An 18,659-nucleotide genomic window follows, 5' to 3' on the forward strand; every position below is an offset into this window, starting at 1 on the left:
AGAATTCATTATTTATGAATTCTGACATGGTTTCAGAGCTCAGTTAAAATTTTGGTTTTCTATATTGTTAGTTGGCTCTCAGATTGCTTGTTGTTTTCCTGCTCGTGTTCTTATGGTTTTGGTTATCTCTACCGTTTCCGCATCGGAATGATTAGATTTGCCCTAAATTTTGGATTTCGAGATTGCATGTTGGATCGTTTATTAGTTGGCTTGTTATTTTGGATTATTTTGTTCAAATTGTTTACAATTACGGTGTGATGATTCGTTGCAATATATTGCCGACCAATTTCAGAAGTTTCTCGTCTTCCAATATTTTCAAAAGGACCCTCATAATTATGCTCTTTCTGTTCCTTTTAGCTCATCTTCGTCTATTGGATCAGGTCCATCTTCCTGGATTTTAGACTCTGGAGCTGGTAATCACATATCTCATTATTCTTTTTCTTTTACATATATGTCTCTTGATCCTCCATCTATTTCTGTTATAACTGATAATGGTACACAAAATGTCATTGAAATGAATTGATCTATCCAAACACTCTCCTTATCTTTACCCGATGTTTATTTCATCCCTAAATTACATATAAACCTTGTTTCTGTTGGTTAATTATATGACTCTGGTGTTGGGTTGGTTTCCTTCCAATTTTTGTTATGTACAGAATTTAAAATCTAAGAGAGTGATTGAGATAAGACATAGAAATGGGAAAGGTCTTTATGTTTGAGATGAATTGCATCTTCCCACTCAAATAACAGTTATGCATGTTAATTTGTCTTCTTTTCATTTGACACATTCTTCTTCAAAATTTTATGTGTGGCATTCTAGACTCGGTCATTTATCAGATTATCAATTATGTTTTATGTGTACTTCTGATGTACTTGGTAATTTACTACCTAATGATATATCGTTATATCTGTTTGCAGTGAATATAAACTTGGAAAATTTTATATTTTGCCTTTAATTTAAGTACTTCCATTTTTTCAGCACCTTATGATTTAGTTCATTCTGATGTTTAGGGACCAACACCCATTCCCACTAAGAAAGTCTCTTGGTATTACGTTTCATTTATTGATGATCACACTCGTTATTGTTGGATTTATTTAATGAAAGTTATTGCTGGATTTATTTAATGAAACGTCGTTATGATTTTATTCATATTAATGCTGAGTTTAAGGCCTACGTAAAAACTCACGATTCTGCCACTATTAAGTGTTTTTGAGCTGATTTGGGGGAGAGTATACTAGTGGAGATCTTTCTGGTATATACTTTCAAAGTTGATGGTACAATACATCAATCATCTTTTACTGATACCTCACAACAGAATGAAGTTGCCGAGAGAAATCATAGACATATTATTGAGACCGCCCGGTCTATGTGGGGAGAAGTTGTCATTACATATGTTTATCTTATTAATAGAATCCCTACCGCTCATAATTCTGGGATTTCCCCATATGCTAGATTATTTGGTCACACCCCCATTATATTCTCATTTAAGGGTTTTTGACTCTACATATTTTGTCTTCGTCCACATGCAGAACGTTCTAAGTTATTATCTCGTGTGGCCATTTGTGTTTTTCTTGAATATGAGATTCTGCATAAAAGTTATCGTTGTTATGATCTAGCTTTTGGAAAATTGTATGTTTCTCTTAATGTTTCATTTATTAAACATATTCTTTTCTTCTCTATCCCACTTACCTCCCATGACATGACAAATCTGACATCATTCAAATTGATCATTTTACTACTAATTGTCCATTTAAAAATACTAACCCTCATGAAACTATACCAAATGTTATGTTTCATCCTTATTGTAGTCTGTAGAACAAATGATGTTGACACCCATCCTCTTTTTACGACTTCTTCAAAACCTCTTATAATTTCGGATCCAAATTTACCTCGATGTTTTGCACGCACTCGTCGATCTACTCAGATATTTGTTATTCTTGTTATACACCATCTTTCCCTTCCTTTTCAGTTTCCATCAATTCTCTTTGTGAGCACATATCTTACTCTGATGGATTTAATTATCCTCTCTAGCAAGAGACTATGAATTAGAAATTGTCTACTTTGGACAGTACTATTACTTGGGATTTGGTTTCTCCACCGGTTGGTAAGAAAACTATTGGTTCTCAATGGTATACAAAATTAAAAAAAGTCAGATGGCTCTATTGAGCGATATAAGCTCGTTTGGTTGCAAAAGGCTATGCCTAAGAGTATGATATGGATTATGAGGAGATTTTTGCACCATTTGCAATAATGACATATGTTCGGGTACTTATTGCAATAGCTTATGTTCGTCATTGGTGTATTTCACGAATGGACGTTAAAAATGCATTTTTGAATGGGGATCTTCAAGAGGAAGTCTAAATGGCTCCTCCATCTGGTGTTTCTCATCGGTCAAGACAAGTGTGCGTGCTTAAGAAGGTCATGTATGGTCTTAAACAAGACCCGAGAGCTTGGTTCGACAAGTTCCCCTCTATATTATTTTCACTTGGTTTTACTTTTAGCCTTCATGATTTAGTATTATTTGTTAAATTGTCTCACGTAGGTCATTATTTGCTCTTGTTATATGCTGATGATATGATTATTACAGGAGATGATGATGACGGTATCTTAGACCTAAAAGCTACTTTGTCTCATCGTTTTGAGATGAAAGATTTAGGTAATATACATTACTTTCTAGGTATTGAGGTAGTTTATTCTGAAAAAGGATATCTTCTCTCTTAGTCTAAATACACTTCAAATATTCTTGAGCGGTCTCGTCTCACAGATACTCGTATTGTTGACTCTCCTCTTGAGGTCAATGTTTATTACAACCCTACTTATCTTTGGGGAACGCTATATCAGAGTCTATTGTTTCCATCGTCCTCATCTTGAGAGCTTTGCGCTTTTTTTTATGTCAACTAGGCAACTGACCAAATTGATCAAAAATCGACTACTAGTTATTGTGTATTTTTAGGTGATTCACTTATTTTATGGAAAAGTAAGAAAAAGATGTTGTTTCTCATTTTTCAACTGAGGTAGAGTATCACGCTATGGCTTCTACTACATGTGAGATTATATGATTACGCTAGTTATTGACTGATATGAGCGTCTCTCTTAGTGGTTCGACAACGATGTACTGCGATAATAAGAGTGTCATTCAGATTGCGCACAACACAGTCTTTCATTACGTACCAAGCATATTGAGATCGATTGTCACCTTACTCTGCACAATTTTGAGTGAGGCACCATATCCTTACCTTTTGTCTCATCTTCGATGCAGCTTGCAAATTTCCTCACAAAGTCACACACCTTCAAGCGTCACCGATTCTTTCTTGACAAACTCTCAATGTTTATCACTACACCATCACGAGTTTGAGGGAATTGTAATATATATATTTATATTGCATTTGCATTTTGTCCCAAATTGGTTTGATGTGTATTGTAAAATCCATCTTAGCCTTATATAAAGGGATGTAAATTTTTTTTTTAAAACACGTCATATTTATCAAATTAAACTTTCTCTTTTGATATATTTCTTTCTTTTAATATTATATGTAAGAATTCATTATTTATTAATTCCGACATTCTCACCATGAAAATTCCATCCTCTACCGAACTCTATATCTCCATGAGCATACATCAATGGGGTCGAGTTCGGGAATAACTGGCGTAATAAATTGTTGGTTTTATTCGCCATTCTATCTCTCATAACTTCGTGGGTGAATGCTAGCTCTGATATCAAATAATAACACAAAATACCTTAAATGCTTGAATTGATTAATAATGAACAAGATGGACTTTATGCAAACCAATTAACAAAACAACTAATAAGAAGATTAAGTAAGACAAAGTCTAATCTAATATATATGAAATAAATAAATAAACTAACAACTAATGTGAAAATCAAGCAAACATAAGTAATAAATTACTAAATAAAAGGTCCCAAATACTTGTAATTTAACCAGCCATAATCCTATTCATAGGTGGAAAATTAGATAATAAATAATTTTAACTATTTCAAACAAAAATAAATAAATTAATTCTTAATTTTAAATAATTCATTTTTTTTATTATATAACTTTTTTTATTTATTTTTTAATAAAATCGGTTTAACTAGGAGTCAATAATTTAATTTTTTAAATGAAGTAATAAATTTATGAATTTTTTTTTAAATTATTATTTGCACTTTTCTATTAAACTATTCTCTATTCTTTCTTTTCTCTATTATAATATATTATATTATTATTTTAATATAATATAATATATTATATTATTATTATAATATATTTAAGAATATATTATATAATTTTATTATAATAATATAATATATTTTATAATTATTTTGCTAACTTTTATAATATATCTATTATTGGTAAAATAATTAATACAAATTATAAAATATAAAAATATATAATTAAATTATTACCGGCTTATTGGTTAAACCGTTAGAAAAATATATAAATCGAAAACCGAATCGTTTAACCGGTAAAAATTCGGTTGACTGGAACCTCTAGAACCGATTAACCAATAAACCGTTAAAATGAAAACGGTTAACTATCGATTCGATTGAATTACCTGTTTTTTTTTTTTTTTTTTTTTTTTTTTTTTTTTTTTTTTTTTTTTGCGTAACTCATTTCAAACAAAAATAAAATCAATTAATTCTTCATTTTAAATAATTCATTTATTATTATTATTATTATTTTTTTATTTTTTTTATTTTTTTTTAAGTAAAATCTAAAATCAAAAGAGTCTAACTAACCTATTTAAGTAATTAGTTGAATTGAAAAGGGTAAAACTGTCATTCAACATATCTTCGTAGTTCTAACGCTACCCAAATAGATTAGAAAGAAGAAAAAGATTTCGGTTTTATTTTCCATCATAAGAATCCGGTTATCCAATTCTCATCTCTATCTAAGTTTTCCGATCAATCGCCGTCGCGATCTAGGTTTTCCGATCAATCATGCCGAAGAACAAAGGTAAAGGAGGTAAGAATCGTAAGCGAGGTAAGAACGAAGCCGACGACGAGAAACGCGAACTTGTTTTCAAAGAAGACGGACAAGAATACGCTCAAGTTCTTCGTATGCTCGGAAACGGAAGATGCGAAGCCATGTGTATCGACGGAACGAAGCGTCTCTGTCATATCCGTGGTAAGATGCATAAAAAGGTATGGATCGCAGCTGGAGATATAATTCTTGTAGGTTTGAGGGATTATCAAGATGATAAGGCTGATGTTATTCTTAAGTATATGCCTGATGAAGCTAGACTTCTTAAAGCTTATGGAGAATTACCGGAGAATACTAGACTTAATGAAGGTATTGCTGGTGGTCTTGATGAAGAAGATGAAGGAGCTGGTGATGATTATATTGAATTTGAAGATGAAGATATTGATAAGATTTAGGGTAATTTTACTTGATCTATTTGATATTTTAACTTGAATTTGATGAAGTTATTATATGTGTATGTGTTGTTGTTGTTGTTGGTATATTGATGATATGTTGAAATTGTGATGGTTTTTATGTGTTGTGATGAATAATGACTATGGTTTTATTATGTTGAAAATTGTTTGTGTTTTTGAGTTGGATAGTTTGTGATCTTGATTAATTGGGTTTATTATTTTGAAGTTAGGTTGAATTTAGTGTTTAAAATGAAACTCTAGCTTGGTTTTTCAATCTTAGGTTGTAAAACAATACTTTTTCATGTATTTCAACATTGATCTCTTCATGAGTATGATATTGGATTGGGTTTGAAGTCAAACAAATTTGCCCATATGAGTTTGAAGACTATGTGTTTAATATGTGGAGATTAGTTGGCTGTCAAGTCCTGGTTCGAGTCCGTACAACATATTAAATTAATTGAGTGTGTTTGACATATTAAATTAATTGAGTGTGTTTGAAGACTATAGGCGATTGATTGAGTGCATACTTGTGAGTTAAGTTAAATTGATTGAGTGTGTTTGTGAATTATTTGTTTCCGTGGGAATTAGTTGCACGCCATGCAATTAGGCAATCTAAAAAGAAATATTTAATCTCATAAAGATATCCAAGTTTTTGTGTCCTTTTCAATCTTTGATTTGTCTTTTAACTATTTGGAAACTCATTTGTCTTAAAAGGTTCATAGAAGGTATTGTTAGGCTTAGTTTGATTAAGCTTATTTATTTACCTCCCCAATTATTTAGTACTGGTTAGTGTTTTCTCTTCAACCTTATTAAGATCTTGCTGATCAACTTTTTAATGAAATCGATTTCATAACTTGAACAAAATAATCCATTATTTTTCTTCCTAAACATTAAAGATACTAACATAGATTTTAAAAAAAATAAAACTAAAAACTAAGGGGGTGTTTGGTTCAAATAAAGAAATGAGAATATGATTGGGATTGATAGATGTGTGGAATGAGAATGGGTATCATTGATAGAAGTGTAGTGTTTGGTTAAATGTTTTAATCATTCCCATTACCAGATAACGTTTGATTATAAATATAATTTTGTTATTAAAATTATGATTAATTTTAATTTATTAAATTAAAAATATAAAATATTATTATTTTTATAATATAATTGTTTAAAATATATAAAATATTTAAGTGACATAATTTAATAAAATATAAACATCTAATATTTTTTCATATTAATTATATTTTTTTAAAATAAAAATAGTTACAATAAAAAAATGTTGAATGTTTCAATTTTTTACTAATTATAAATAAATAATTATCTATTAAATATAAATAATATAAGACAAATATTATATATTTTAAATTAAATATAATATTTTATTTAATAATGTATTATAACATGGTATAATTTTTTAATAATAATTTTTAATAAAATATTTCATATTTTATATTTTATTATTTTTTATATAAAATAATTATTTTATTTTTAGTTTTATATTTTTATATTTTAATTAATTTATTTTAATTTTATTATTAATATATTATATTTAAAATTAATTATATAAAATTAATTATATTATTATTAGTTATTGTAATTATTATTAAAATTTTATTTTAAATGATTCCTTAATATTATTTAAATAATTGAAATTATTTATTTATAAATAAATAAAATTTATTATTATGTTAATTATAAAATAACGTATAATATAATTATAAAATATATATGATATTATAATTATAATTATAAGAGAGAAAATAGGAGAGTGGAGATAATGGGAGAGAAAGTGTATCGCTTCAGAATGGGATTCATTCCAATTTAGAGAGGATTGAATGATTCCTGGGTATCCGGGAATCAAATCAATATCCTGGTATCAAAACCACCAATCAAACATCTCATTTCATTTCCTTTGCTATCCCTGAGTACAAAAACCACGTACCAAGCATGCCCTAAAATAACATATAGTTTTTAATTTTAAAACGATTGGGCTAGATTTGGAACTGAATTTTGGCACATTTTTTATTTTTTTTATAACTTATTGGGATATTAATTCAGATGAAATAATATTTTATAATTGTCATTAAAAATCAATTTTACTCATACTTTAGATACTCACGTGAACTCGCATTTCTTTTTTTGGAATTAAAGAAGAACTATAATGACATCCTATAAAGGGTTAATTACATAGCCCGCAAACACTTAACCATTTAACTAGGCACCTGACGGGTTCGAACTCAAAATCTCTCAAGGAGGCTGGAGATATCCAGATCTTGTTACCGTTAGGTTAGAAGAGGGGTTAAAAATGTGATCAAAAGGTTAATACATAACCGCAAACACACTTAACCATTTAACAAAACGAAGAATTTGTCGCTAGACAAACTCGAAATCATGACTTCTCAGTCAAGTAGGTTGAGAATATCTATTTTTTGTTGCCACTAAACTAGAAGAAATGATGGATAAGGGATGAATGAACTTGCATTTCCTTTGATCTTTTTCAAGAATTCCCCATTTTTAATGGTTTTAGTTTAATCTATGTGCTATTTTATTGTCTTTAATTGTTAAGGTTGAGATATAAGGATGTGTTTGTTACACAATCAAAAATTTATTTTGTTTAGTCATAACATATATTTGAGTATTTTTTTAATGTTAAGAACATGGCACCAACAAATTACTCAAAATTTAGAGTTCTATTATAATGGCTGGTTATTTGTAAATTCATGAAATCCAAATGCTATTTTAAATCGGAAAAGTTACTTTAAAAAATAATTATATATATATATATATATTGAAATGGTTCATTTATATTAATAATAATTTATAAACAACGGTAAAAAAAATCAAAAAAAATCACAGAATTAAAATTAAGAAAATAATTCCAACACATTATGGAGTTTGTAGATTTTCAAGAAAGACGAATAAGTTACTTAATGAATCCACTATCTTTTTAATTTTGAATATTACGCCTCAATTTTAACTTTACAACAGTTACCAAAACACTTTGACATCATACAATAAATCCAAGTCATATTGCATGAAAGAATAGCCACCATAATGTTTTTTTTGGTACAAAGAATCAAAGGTCTTACATAGATTCATTACAATCAACTGATTCATCTTTCAAATTTTAATTTGAATAAAATAAATGTCACAATTAGGATTCCTAACAGTGACTTAACGACGTCTCTTTTTATACGTCATTAATCCTATAAACTTTCAAAGACCAATATTTTCACTTGATTGATGAAATTTAATCAAAATAATTTTTTTCTCGCCTTTGAGATATGTGTCTCCATTGTATAGAATTTTACGGTAAATCATTTAGCTTATTGAGTTAACAATATTGGTAATTATTTGACAAATAAGAGTTTTTGTTTTGGAAAATAAACAGTGAGATGTCGCGCAAATTGGACTACACTTTAGTCTTAGTTCAAGGACATCCATTAAGTGAGATTTGCTTACTTTATATTAACATCATAATCTAGTTTAAAATCCATTGATTTTTCTTCCTTTCACACATTCATAATTTTAATTTCAAGATAAAGTTTAATAGGGATGTCTTGAATCATGTCTTCCACGTGACTAACATACATTTTCTACTTATTCCGACATTAAATCCGAAATAGAATAGATTGACAATAACATTTATCGTGACTAGAGAAGAGTCGTATAAAATTATAATTAAGAAAAAAAGTAAGAAAAAAAAGTTCATCTAGACGTATATATATTTTACAACTAGATCGGTTAAACATATGAACTAATAAAAATTCATTTAAACGTACATATTATTAAAAATTGGTTCATCTAGCCTCTATTAATAAATATTGTTATTTTTTTATAAAAAATTTAAAATTTATTAATTTAATATTCATTTTTCTCTTTCCTTCTTTTTTTTATTAATTAATTTATCTCCTTTTATTATTTTTCTTTTGTTTATTCTTTTTTTATTAATTAATTAATCAATTTATCTGCTTTAACTATTTATTCTTTTGTTATTTTATTATTTTATTTTTATTTTTTTCTACTATTTTGTGATTATTTTAAAATTATTTGGTGTCTTGAATATTATAATGTATAAAATAGTTTAATATTTACTATAATATTTAATTAACTAGTTTATAGAACAATATATTCTTTTCTCTTTCCATTTGATTTTTATTCCAATTTACATAAGCTTAACTATTTATTCTTTTATTATTTTATTATTTTATTTTTATTCTTTTCTACTATTTTGTGATTATTTTAAAATTATTTGGTCTCTTGAATATTGTAATGTATAAAATAGTTTAATATTTATTATAATATTTAATTAACTAGTTTATATAACAATATATTCTTTTGTCTTTCCATTTGATTTTTATTCCAATTTGCATAAATATGACTGTGTTTAACTTGTGGAAGAACCGTTTGCAGCAAATAAAATTTCTTGAAAAAAAATTATACAAGTAATTATTTAATAAAAATATTTGAACAAAATATAAAAATATTAAAGTATCAAAACATTGAACTACTTTCTACATTACAATATTTAAGTATTAATCTCTAATAGAGACTAATTTTAAAATAATACACGTTGATATAAAAATAAACAAAATAATGAAAAAATAATCAAATAACAAAAAAATTTAACAAAAAGAGATAAATTAATTAATAAATAAATAAACAAAAGAAAATAAGAAATAGTGGAAAGAGATAAATCGATTATTAATTAATAAAGAAAGGATAAAAAAATGAATATTTAATTATTAAATATTAAGTTTTTAAAAACAACTAGAATTTAACCCGTGTATTTGTAAGGGTAATAATATAAAAATCGAGAAAAAAATTACGGTTAAAATGTGATAGCATTTTTAATTTACTCTCGAAATATACCTATAACATTTTTAATTTTATTTTAAACCGTTTTAAATTTATGGGCGGGTCAACTCACGATCCGACCCAAATATCCATTTACTCTTACATATATATCCAAATTAACCATAACTCTCGACCCGTCAATCCGGACACTTTAAAAATTAAACATCATATTATATTATATATATATATATATATATATTATCTATGGTTATGAAGAGAGATTAGCCAATTTTTAATTGAAGAATTTTTATTAGTTTATACAAGCTATATATATATATATAAATATTTTTTTTTTCTAAAAGTAATCTAATAATGATAAATATATATATATATATATATATAAATATTTTTTTTTCTAAAGGTAATCTAATAATAATAAATATATGACATTAAACAAGTTATAGTTACAATTATAATAATTTATTTATAATAAAATATTAAGATAATAAATTTAAATATGTAAAAGTGTAACAAATAAAAGAAAAAGCTTATAGAGTTTGAAAGTATGTGATGGGCCGGGCCGGGCCTTGAAGAATTTGTTTAAATATCTAAAACCATCCAGATCTAGGGTTTTTCTCTAACTAGGGTTTCTCTGCAAATATGCCGAAGAACAAAGGAAAGGGAGGTAAGAATCGTAAAAGAGGAAAGAACGAAGCCGATGACGAGAAGCGCGAGCTTGTTTTCAAAGAAGACGGACAAGAATACGCTCAAGTTCTTCGTATGCTTGGAAACGGAAGATGCGAAGCCATGTGTATCGACGGAACGAAGCGTCTCTGTCACATTCGCGGTAAGATGCACAAAAAGGTATGGATCGCAGCCGGAGACATCATTCTCCTTGGTCTGAGGGATTATCAAGATGATAAGGCCGATGTTATCCTTAAGTACATGCCTGATGAAGCTAGACTACTCAAGGCTTATGGAGAACTGCCGGAGAATACTAGACTTAATGAAGGTATTGCTGGTGGTCTTGATGAAGAAGATGAAGGTGCTGGTGATGATTATATTGAATTTGAAGATGAGGATATCGACAAAATCTAGGTTAATTTACTTGATCTATCTTTTTCATATGCTATTTTAGCTTGAATTTGATTCTGTTGAGATTGAATGGTTAATTTGATATAGCTTTATTTTGAAGTTTTACTGATTTATGTATTTTGATTTTGAATAACAACTATGGATGTTGAATTTTTGAGTTTTTAATTGATTCTGTTTTTGTTATATAATGATCTTGATTGATGAATTTGGTCTGCTTGAGATGATAGGTTTATGGTTTACTTACATGGTCTTAGTAAGGGTTCTGCTTCAAATTGAAAGTCTGTTTGATGTTTTGATGATTTATGTATTGTTATGATGAATAACAACTATGGCTGTTGAAATTTTTAGTTTTTAATTGATTATGTTTTTGTTACCTAACGAGTTTGATGAATTTGTCTGCTTGAGTTGATAGATTTTTGGTTTACTTACATGGGTTTAGCTAATGCCTTTTAGGGGTTTGCTTCAAATTGTATGTGTGTTTGAATTTAGGGTTTAAATTGAGTTTTTTAAAGTTCAATCTTTATAGGTAAAATTAGGAGTTGAAGAAATTGAGTAAAGAAGATGATTCAAGAACAAAATTGAGTTCTAATTGAAATTGTGTTTGAGTTTAGTGTTTCAAATGAGTATTTCAAGGGTTCAATCTTTATAGATGACTTTATATAAATGGTACTAGTTCTTGGTTAACATAGTTTTGTTCTTGAATAATCTTCTTTACTCAATTTCACTTAGAGTGGTTTTTTCTTTCTTTCTTTTGGGTTAAGCACATCACCCTCAAACACTCGTTCAATTTAACATGATGAGTAGAACTTGAATCCTAATGGATTTGAACCCAAGACCCTCAAGGAGGTTTGGCATATCCACATATTTTCACTGTTAGACTAGAAGAGGAGATTTGTTTGATTACACTTATAAGTACGGATAAGTTGTATGTGGGATAAGTTGTTAGGGTAGGTTTAGTGAATATTTAGAATACTATAAAGTATATCATATTTATGGAGATTTTTATGTGGTCTTGTGTGTAATAGTTTGAGTTATTTTTTTTTAATCTATTTTTTCAATTTTAAGTATATGGATACCATATTGGTTTGAGATGGACCCTTTGCGCGATCATTTCCATCTAAGTTGGTTTATTTTTAAATGTTTTATAGAAATCCTTGCGAAGGACTCTTTTTAAACAATTCATCGATATTTTTGTGCCGGTTTTTGTTGGTTGTGTTTTGATATATTTTTGTTTTGCGATCCATTTCCATCTAAGTTGGTCTATTTCTAGATATTTCATCGAAATTCTTGTGATGGTTTTTGTTGGTTGTATTTTGATATATTTTCATTTTATAACTTTGATTTATTCATGACAACCGATGTCTTAATATGATAATTATAATCAATTAGAATGGTATAAACCGTATTATAGTATTAGCTTCCATCAACTTGTCAAGTTTGTGTGGTTTTTTTAATAAAAACTTAATAAGTTATTAATAAATCATATATATATATATATAAGTTTAAGATTTATTTAAATAAATTTATAAAACAAATTACAGACATTTTAAGTTTTGTTTATACTTAACAACATTTAAAAGGATTCTCATAAAACAATATGAAGTCACAACTACTATTAATTTCAAACTTGTAGACTTTGGATTGTGTTTCCTAAGGCTTATTTGGTCAAAAAATTTCTTTCATTAATAACCTCTTCCAATAATTTATTTAATTTATTAATTACATAATTAAAATATGTATTTTTTATGACATTTTAAAATAATTTTAATTTTAATTATTTAACTCCTTTGTTTCTATTTAGAAAGTCTCAATCTTTAGTCATTTAAGTCTTGTAATGTACTATTTATATAATAATATGTTTTATAAGTTTTATTTTTTTCATAGATAAAACAGACCGTGATCATTCACATATCTATAAGCACGTTTAAGTTATGAATTTAACATTTTATTTTTTTTTATTTATATATTGTCAATAAATATCAAATAATTTGTGTGCATTAAGTCAAAATTGACAGTTTGATTGTGCTTCCTAAATTATTTATAATATTTATAATATTTATCAATATATTCACATTTATATTTATTACATTGTAATAATTTTGAAATTATTACTATAATTTTGTTAGAATAATATATTAAAGTTTATTTCATTACTTAATTTAACTAATTTCTAGAAAATAATTTTTGTAATATCAATAATCAAATGGCTTGTTGATGAAAGAAAGGAATAGAGATACGACTGATATTAATATCTATACTTATTTTTTCTTTGACAATCACATTTACTTTTATTTTCTTTGAATTAAAAAAGAAAAATAGTACAAGAACTCTACTTTCATAGACACCACAATCTCAATCCCACATTTTTCAACTTTCTTTTATTTAATCAAACAATTTAAACATTTTATTAAAAAACTATCTTTTAATAAATAAATAAATAAAATATTTATAATTGTCAAATTTGAGTGAATTTAAGATTTTGATTAACAAAATTTTTAAAAATCATAGTCAAATAGTTAAAATAGTGATTTAAATATTTTATTTATTTATAAATTTCACAAAAATAATTTGTTTTGAATAACTTTAGTAACAAGCAGTCTCAAATTGTGAGGTTTAAATATGAGTATCCAATGTTCAATTATTCCAATAAAGAGTTTCAATTTGACAATTAAATAATTTTAAATATTATATTATGTAATTTAAGGAGATTGAAACATTTATTTCAATTTAAAACATTATTAATGAGAATCGAAGACACCACCTTAAAACATAAAACTTAAATTAAATTTTAGTTAATTTATATATATTATAACTAGGGATTAGGTGGATTACATTAATTTATTAGTTGGAGTGGGTAAATTAATAAAATTGTTTGTACCTAACTAACTAAATAAATAATCAAAGTTAGAGAAATATTTTAATAAAAATAATATGTTTGATATGTATTATTTTCAAAAATGTAAAATAAATAAATTATTTTGATCAAATCACTAAAATACCTTTAATAGTTTACAGAGTCAATCGCACTCTGCACATAAAGCTGATGATCCTAAGAAACAGCCACCCAAAGGTAAGAATAAAAATAAAAAACCAGGACCTTTGTGTGTGTATGTGTATATAAAATAAAAAGTTTCTCAATTTTTTGGGGATACACATCAATCGCAAGGTATGAGACGACTCTGTCATCCGGGCATTTTGAAAAGAGGAAATAGCCTAAGGTCTGGGCTAGGTCTACGGACTTCTCCTTCAACTCATTCTCAGTCGCAAGTATTTTATTGATAGAATAATTTATTGTTGATGCTCAAATAAACTTAAATCGAACAACCCCTTAGAATGCCTCTCTGTCTCTTTGAAGGAAAAGTAATCAAACCATCCCCACTCCAATCATCAATCAAATTAAATTAAAATAATCAACATTTTCTTTAATAAAATAATATATTTAAAAAACACACAATCAAATTCTCAATTAACCCAACATCAAACTCAAATAAATTCTTTGGAATAAGTTGAATTTTTTTATATTATTTTATCGATGTTTATTATAATTATAAAAAAAACTGAAAAATTAATAGTTCATCAATTTCATTTTACTAGTCTATCTATTAATCAGTAGAACCAAAACTGGTAAATCGATACCAATACTAGCCAATTAATTAATTTATAAAATAAATATTAAAATCGGAAGGTTAACCAACTAGTGGAATACTAGTTCGCATTACACATAATCATAATTCATAACTATTTATTATTTATTGTATTCTATTTTTTCAACCACCTATTTAAATATTTAATCATTCAAATAACTTGTTTTTTTTGAAAAAAAACAATATTTTTTCCAAAAAACACAATAAAATTTCAAACATCATAGACTAACCCTAAAATTTATTAACAGGCTCCAAAATCATAACCACTTTAAATTAAAGTGTTTTTAGTGAATAGAATATAAAAAACTTAGTTGTATTAGATAAAAACTTTGAATTTGATTTTAAAAGTAAATTAAAAAAAATTGGCAGGCAGGTCGCGACGATTACGAAGACAAAGTTTGAATGATTCCTTGCTATGATCTCCTTTCTTCATTCCATAATTAATTGAAGAACTCTCTATTTCTCTCTCACACACACATGTTAAGTATATAAATACTTTCATTGATACTACTTAACTTTTTCATGATTTCATCTCTCTTCACTCTTAAACAAGATTTATCAATTCCCAATGAATCCCACTTGAAAAGAAGATTTCTTTCTTGATGGGTGATTCTTATAATTGCAGATGGTTCATCATCTTGATCTCCTTTCATCTCTTCTTTTCTCAATCCCTTTGTAATTTAAATTCTCAATTCGATTCTGATTCCATGGATGATTTCCTCCATTTCTATGGTCAAAAGAGTTTGATAAGATCAAAAACAGGTACTCTCTACGATATATCTCTCCCAAGGAATTTCTCAGGTATTAAAGCTTCAATTGTTAGATTTAGAACAGGAAATCTATGGAGAAATGGAGCAAATTTAAGTTTCCTTCAAATCCCATCTAGGGTTATTACAACAATGCCATTCGTTAATCGTATAGATTTGGTTTTTCATGATTTCGGTAATTGGTCCAATTCCTATTTCCACGTACCAAATCACACGATCATCACAAATGTTATCGGTTTCAGAGCGTACGACTCCGAATCGATCAACCGAACCGTTCAATTCGAAGCGAATGGCGCCGACTCCACGATCTCCGTAAAATTCCCTAAAAGCCAACGAAATTATGCGACAATGAGGTGCATTAGGTTCATGCCAAATGGGTCTTTCGAGTTCATAAACCTATCGAGGCCATACGCGTGCGAAACGCGAAAAACGGGGCATTTCGTGATCGTGACTAATAGTTTTGATAAAGGGAATGAGAAAAGGTTGTTGCTTTGGAAATGGTGGGTGATAGGGTTTTTAGTAGGGTTGGGATGTTTGTTGTTTATTGGCGTGTTGTTACTCGTTTTGTTTTGGGCGTTAAAAAAGAATAAGATTGTTACGATGGAGAAACAATCGGATATGAGCGTCGGTTTGGAAACGACGTGGATTGGGAGGAGTAGAATGCCTTCGGCCTCGAGTATTAGAACACAACCTTCTTTGGAAGATGAATATATTTCTTGATAAATATTTTTTTTGATCATCATGCAATATTAATGTTTTTATCTTCTTTGATGAGTTTTTTTGGTTAGGTCATTTTTTCAAGATGGATATATTCATTTTGATTCATCAATTGAGCAATGTGTTATTGTTGAGATTAGTGCATGGCTAAATGGGTGAAAATGTAGGGTAGGAAAAGATAGGAGTTTTATAAGAATAATTTTGTTTTATTTAATAAATATTGTGTTTTATAAATCTTGTTGATAATGTTATTCTAATTTAGATGTATTATACATATATATTCTTTGACCTAAATATTTAAGATTTAATAGTTCAATTACATTATTTATAATATTATAGTTTGATATTACTTTTCTAGTCTAGCGGCAAAAAGAGTCGGATATCACCCACCTTTCTCTTAGATCCGAGCTTGTCAAGTAACAAATTCCGCGTTTAATTAAATGATTAAGTGCCCTTGTGGTTAATATTATGATTTGATTTTTCTAATGGTCTATATCGACGTGACCTTTGTGTGTGAACTGAATCTTATCGTTTTTAATCACTTTATTGTCTAATACCCATTTTAAGAATGAATTTATTTTCTTTTATCATATTAAGACCTCATGGGCCATATTAAGTTTATAAATAAGTATCTTTTCACACCTAACAATGAAGAGAATCCAATCCCATCAATATCCTTCCTGTCATGATGAAGAAAAATATTGTTTAGAACCCTAATTATATGATTGTGATTGGAATTTGGAGAGAGTGGGACCTTCTATTCTCCTTCAATCCCTTAATTAATTAATGGGAAAAAACTTCTTTTAATTATCTAATCAATGCTTCATTCAATCTCCAAATAAAGTTAATAACTTTTGGGTTGTCTTCATCAAATGCTTGAATTAATTATTACTTATCTTTATTGCATGGATTACAATAATGCTTATGACCCTTTTAAATTGGAGGTCATATTATTTTTGTGTGGTGTTAATATTGACTATTTAAATGCTTTATTATTATGTTTTTATTAGATGGAGGATTTCATTTTGGTGATATTAGATGGTAATTACTTATTTTTATTATTGTTGTGAATAATGAATCTGATTATCGCATTTAATGGTGGGTTTTTTCTTAATAATTTGGTGGTGTTATAATAAAGTTATATTTCATGTTGATCAGTTGATCATTCATCAAAACTTTTGAAGTATCACAATTTGTTATTTAATTTAATGCATATTTCCTTATAATGGTATGAATAACGCAATGATAAAAGTCGCTTTAAGAGATCAAAATGTCACGAATTCGATTTATCTAGAAACGTTTTGAGTTTAAACGAGGATAATGCCGGTGAGGTGTCATGTTAGTTCTCTTTTAATTAAAAAAAACTAATTTAAAATATATCAATATAACACGTGGAATATGAATTATTTAATATATTTGTTATTAATTATAATCTATCTAAAGAAATTTGACTATAATAGTTTAATTGAAAATGATCTTTCTTAAAATATCAAATGATTTTATGTCCAATTCTCATTAAAATGTTTGAAGTTGAAGAGGAGAATGTGATAACTTTATTTAAAAAAATTTCTAATTTAAAATAAATATAAAATTATGGACCTGTTTGAAAGTATTTGCAGATGAAGTGGATCTGAGTTTAAACGGACAAATATTATTAAATTTGTTAATATACATTATTAAAGTATATATATTTTATAACACTATTTTGTCTAAATCAATATTCAATCAGATATTTAAAAGAAAATAAGTTTTTAAATAAATTTTAAATATGTTTTCTTATCCAAATTCATATCCAACTCCAATCTCGGTGTTATCAAATTGGCTTACCCGAATTTTTTTATAAATTGGATTAAGTTGCACAAGATAAAACATTAAAATTAAGTTATATTTTAAAATATTATTTTGTTAAATTAATATCTTAGTGTCATATTTAATTTTAAAATAATGTTTTAAATTCCAAAAAAAATTAAATGGGCCAACTAAACAATTCTAATCCGAATTTTTTTATAAATTGGATTAAGTTGCACACGATAAAACATTAAAATTAAGTTATATTTTAAAATATTATTTTGTTAAATTAATATCTTAGTGTCATATTTAATTTTAAAATAATGTTTTAAATTCCAAAAAAAAAAATTAAATGGGCCAACTAAACCATTCTAATCCTATAAGTTTTAGTGATATGGCCCATATAAGGCATAAAAGGAAGTATCAATAAAAAAAATAGTTTGGGCCTAATTCAAAGGCTAACAAGGTGTACATTTCAA

General features: G+C 27.1%; 3 protein-coding genes across 3 annotated transcripts; all 3 read left to right on the plus strand.

Moving 5' to 3' along the window:
* Positions 1-4,837: 4,837 nt before the first annotated feature.
* LOC124942314 (eukaryotic translation initiation factor 1A) lies at positions 4,838-5,563 on the plus strand. Its single transcript, XM_047482793.1, has one exon. The coding sequence runs from the start codon at positions 4,941-4,943 to the stop codon at positions 5,376-5,378; it is 438 nt and encodes a 145-aa protein (XP_047338749.1). The 5' UTR covers positions 4,838-4,940; the 3' UTR covers positions 5,379-5,563.
* A 5,222-nt stretch (positions 5,564-10,785) lies between these two features.
* Positions 10,786-11,414, plus strand: LOC124941777 (eukaryotic translation initiation factor 1A-like). Its single transcript, XM_047482127.1, has one exon. It carries the CDS (start codon positions 10,830-10,832, stop codon positions 11,265-11,267), a length of 438 nt encoding a protein of 145 aa, XP_047338083.1. The 5' UTR covers positions 10,786-10,829; the 3' UTR covers positions 11,268-11,414.
* Positions 11,415-15,615: 4,201 nt separating this feature from the next.
* LOC124943917 lies at positions 15,616-16,554 on the plus strand. The gene has a single exon (XM_047484374.1). It carries the CDS (start codon positions 15,616-15,618, stop codon positions 16,393-16,395), a length of 780 nt encoding a protein of 259 aa, XP_047340330.1. The 3' UTR covers positions 16,396-16,554.
* Positions 16,555-18,659: the final 2,105 nt, after the last annotated feature.

The sequence above is a fragment of the Impatiens glandulifera genome, chromosome 6, assembly GCF_907164915.1.
Source record: "Impatiens glandulifera chromosome 6, dImpGla2.1, whole genome shotgun sequence".
NCBI classification, from domain to species: domain Eukaryota; kingdom Viridiplantae; phylum Streptophyta; class Magnoliopsida; order Ericales; family Balsaminaceae; genus Impatiens; species Impatiens glandulifera.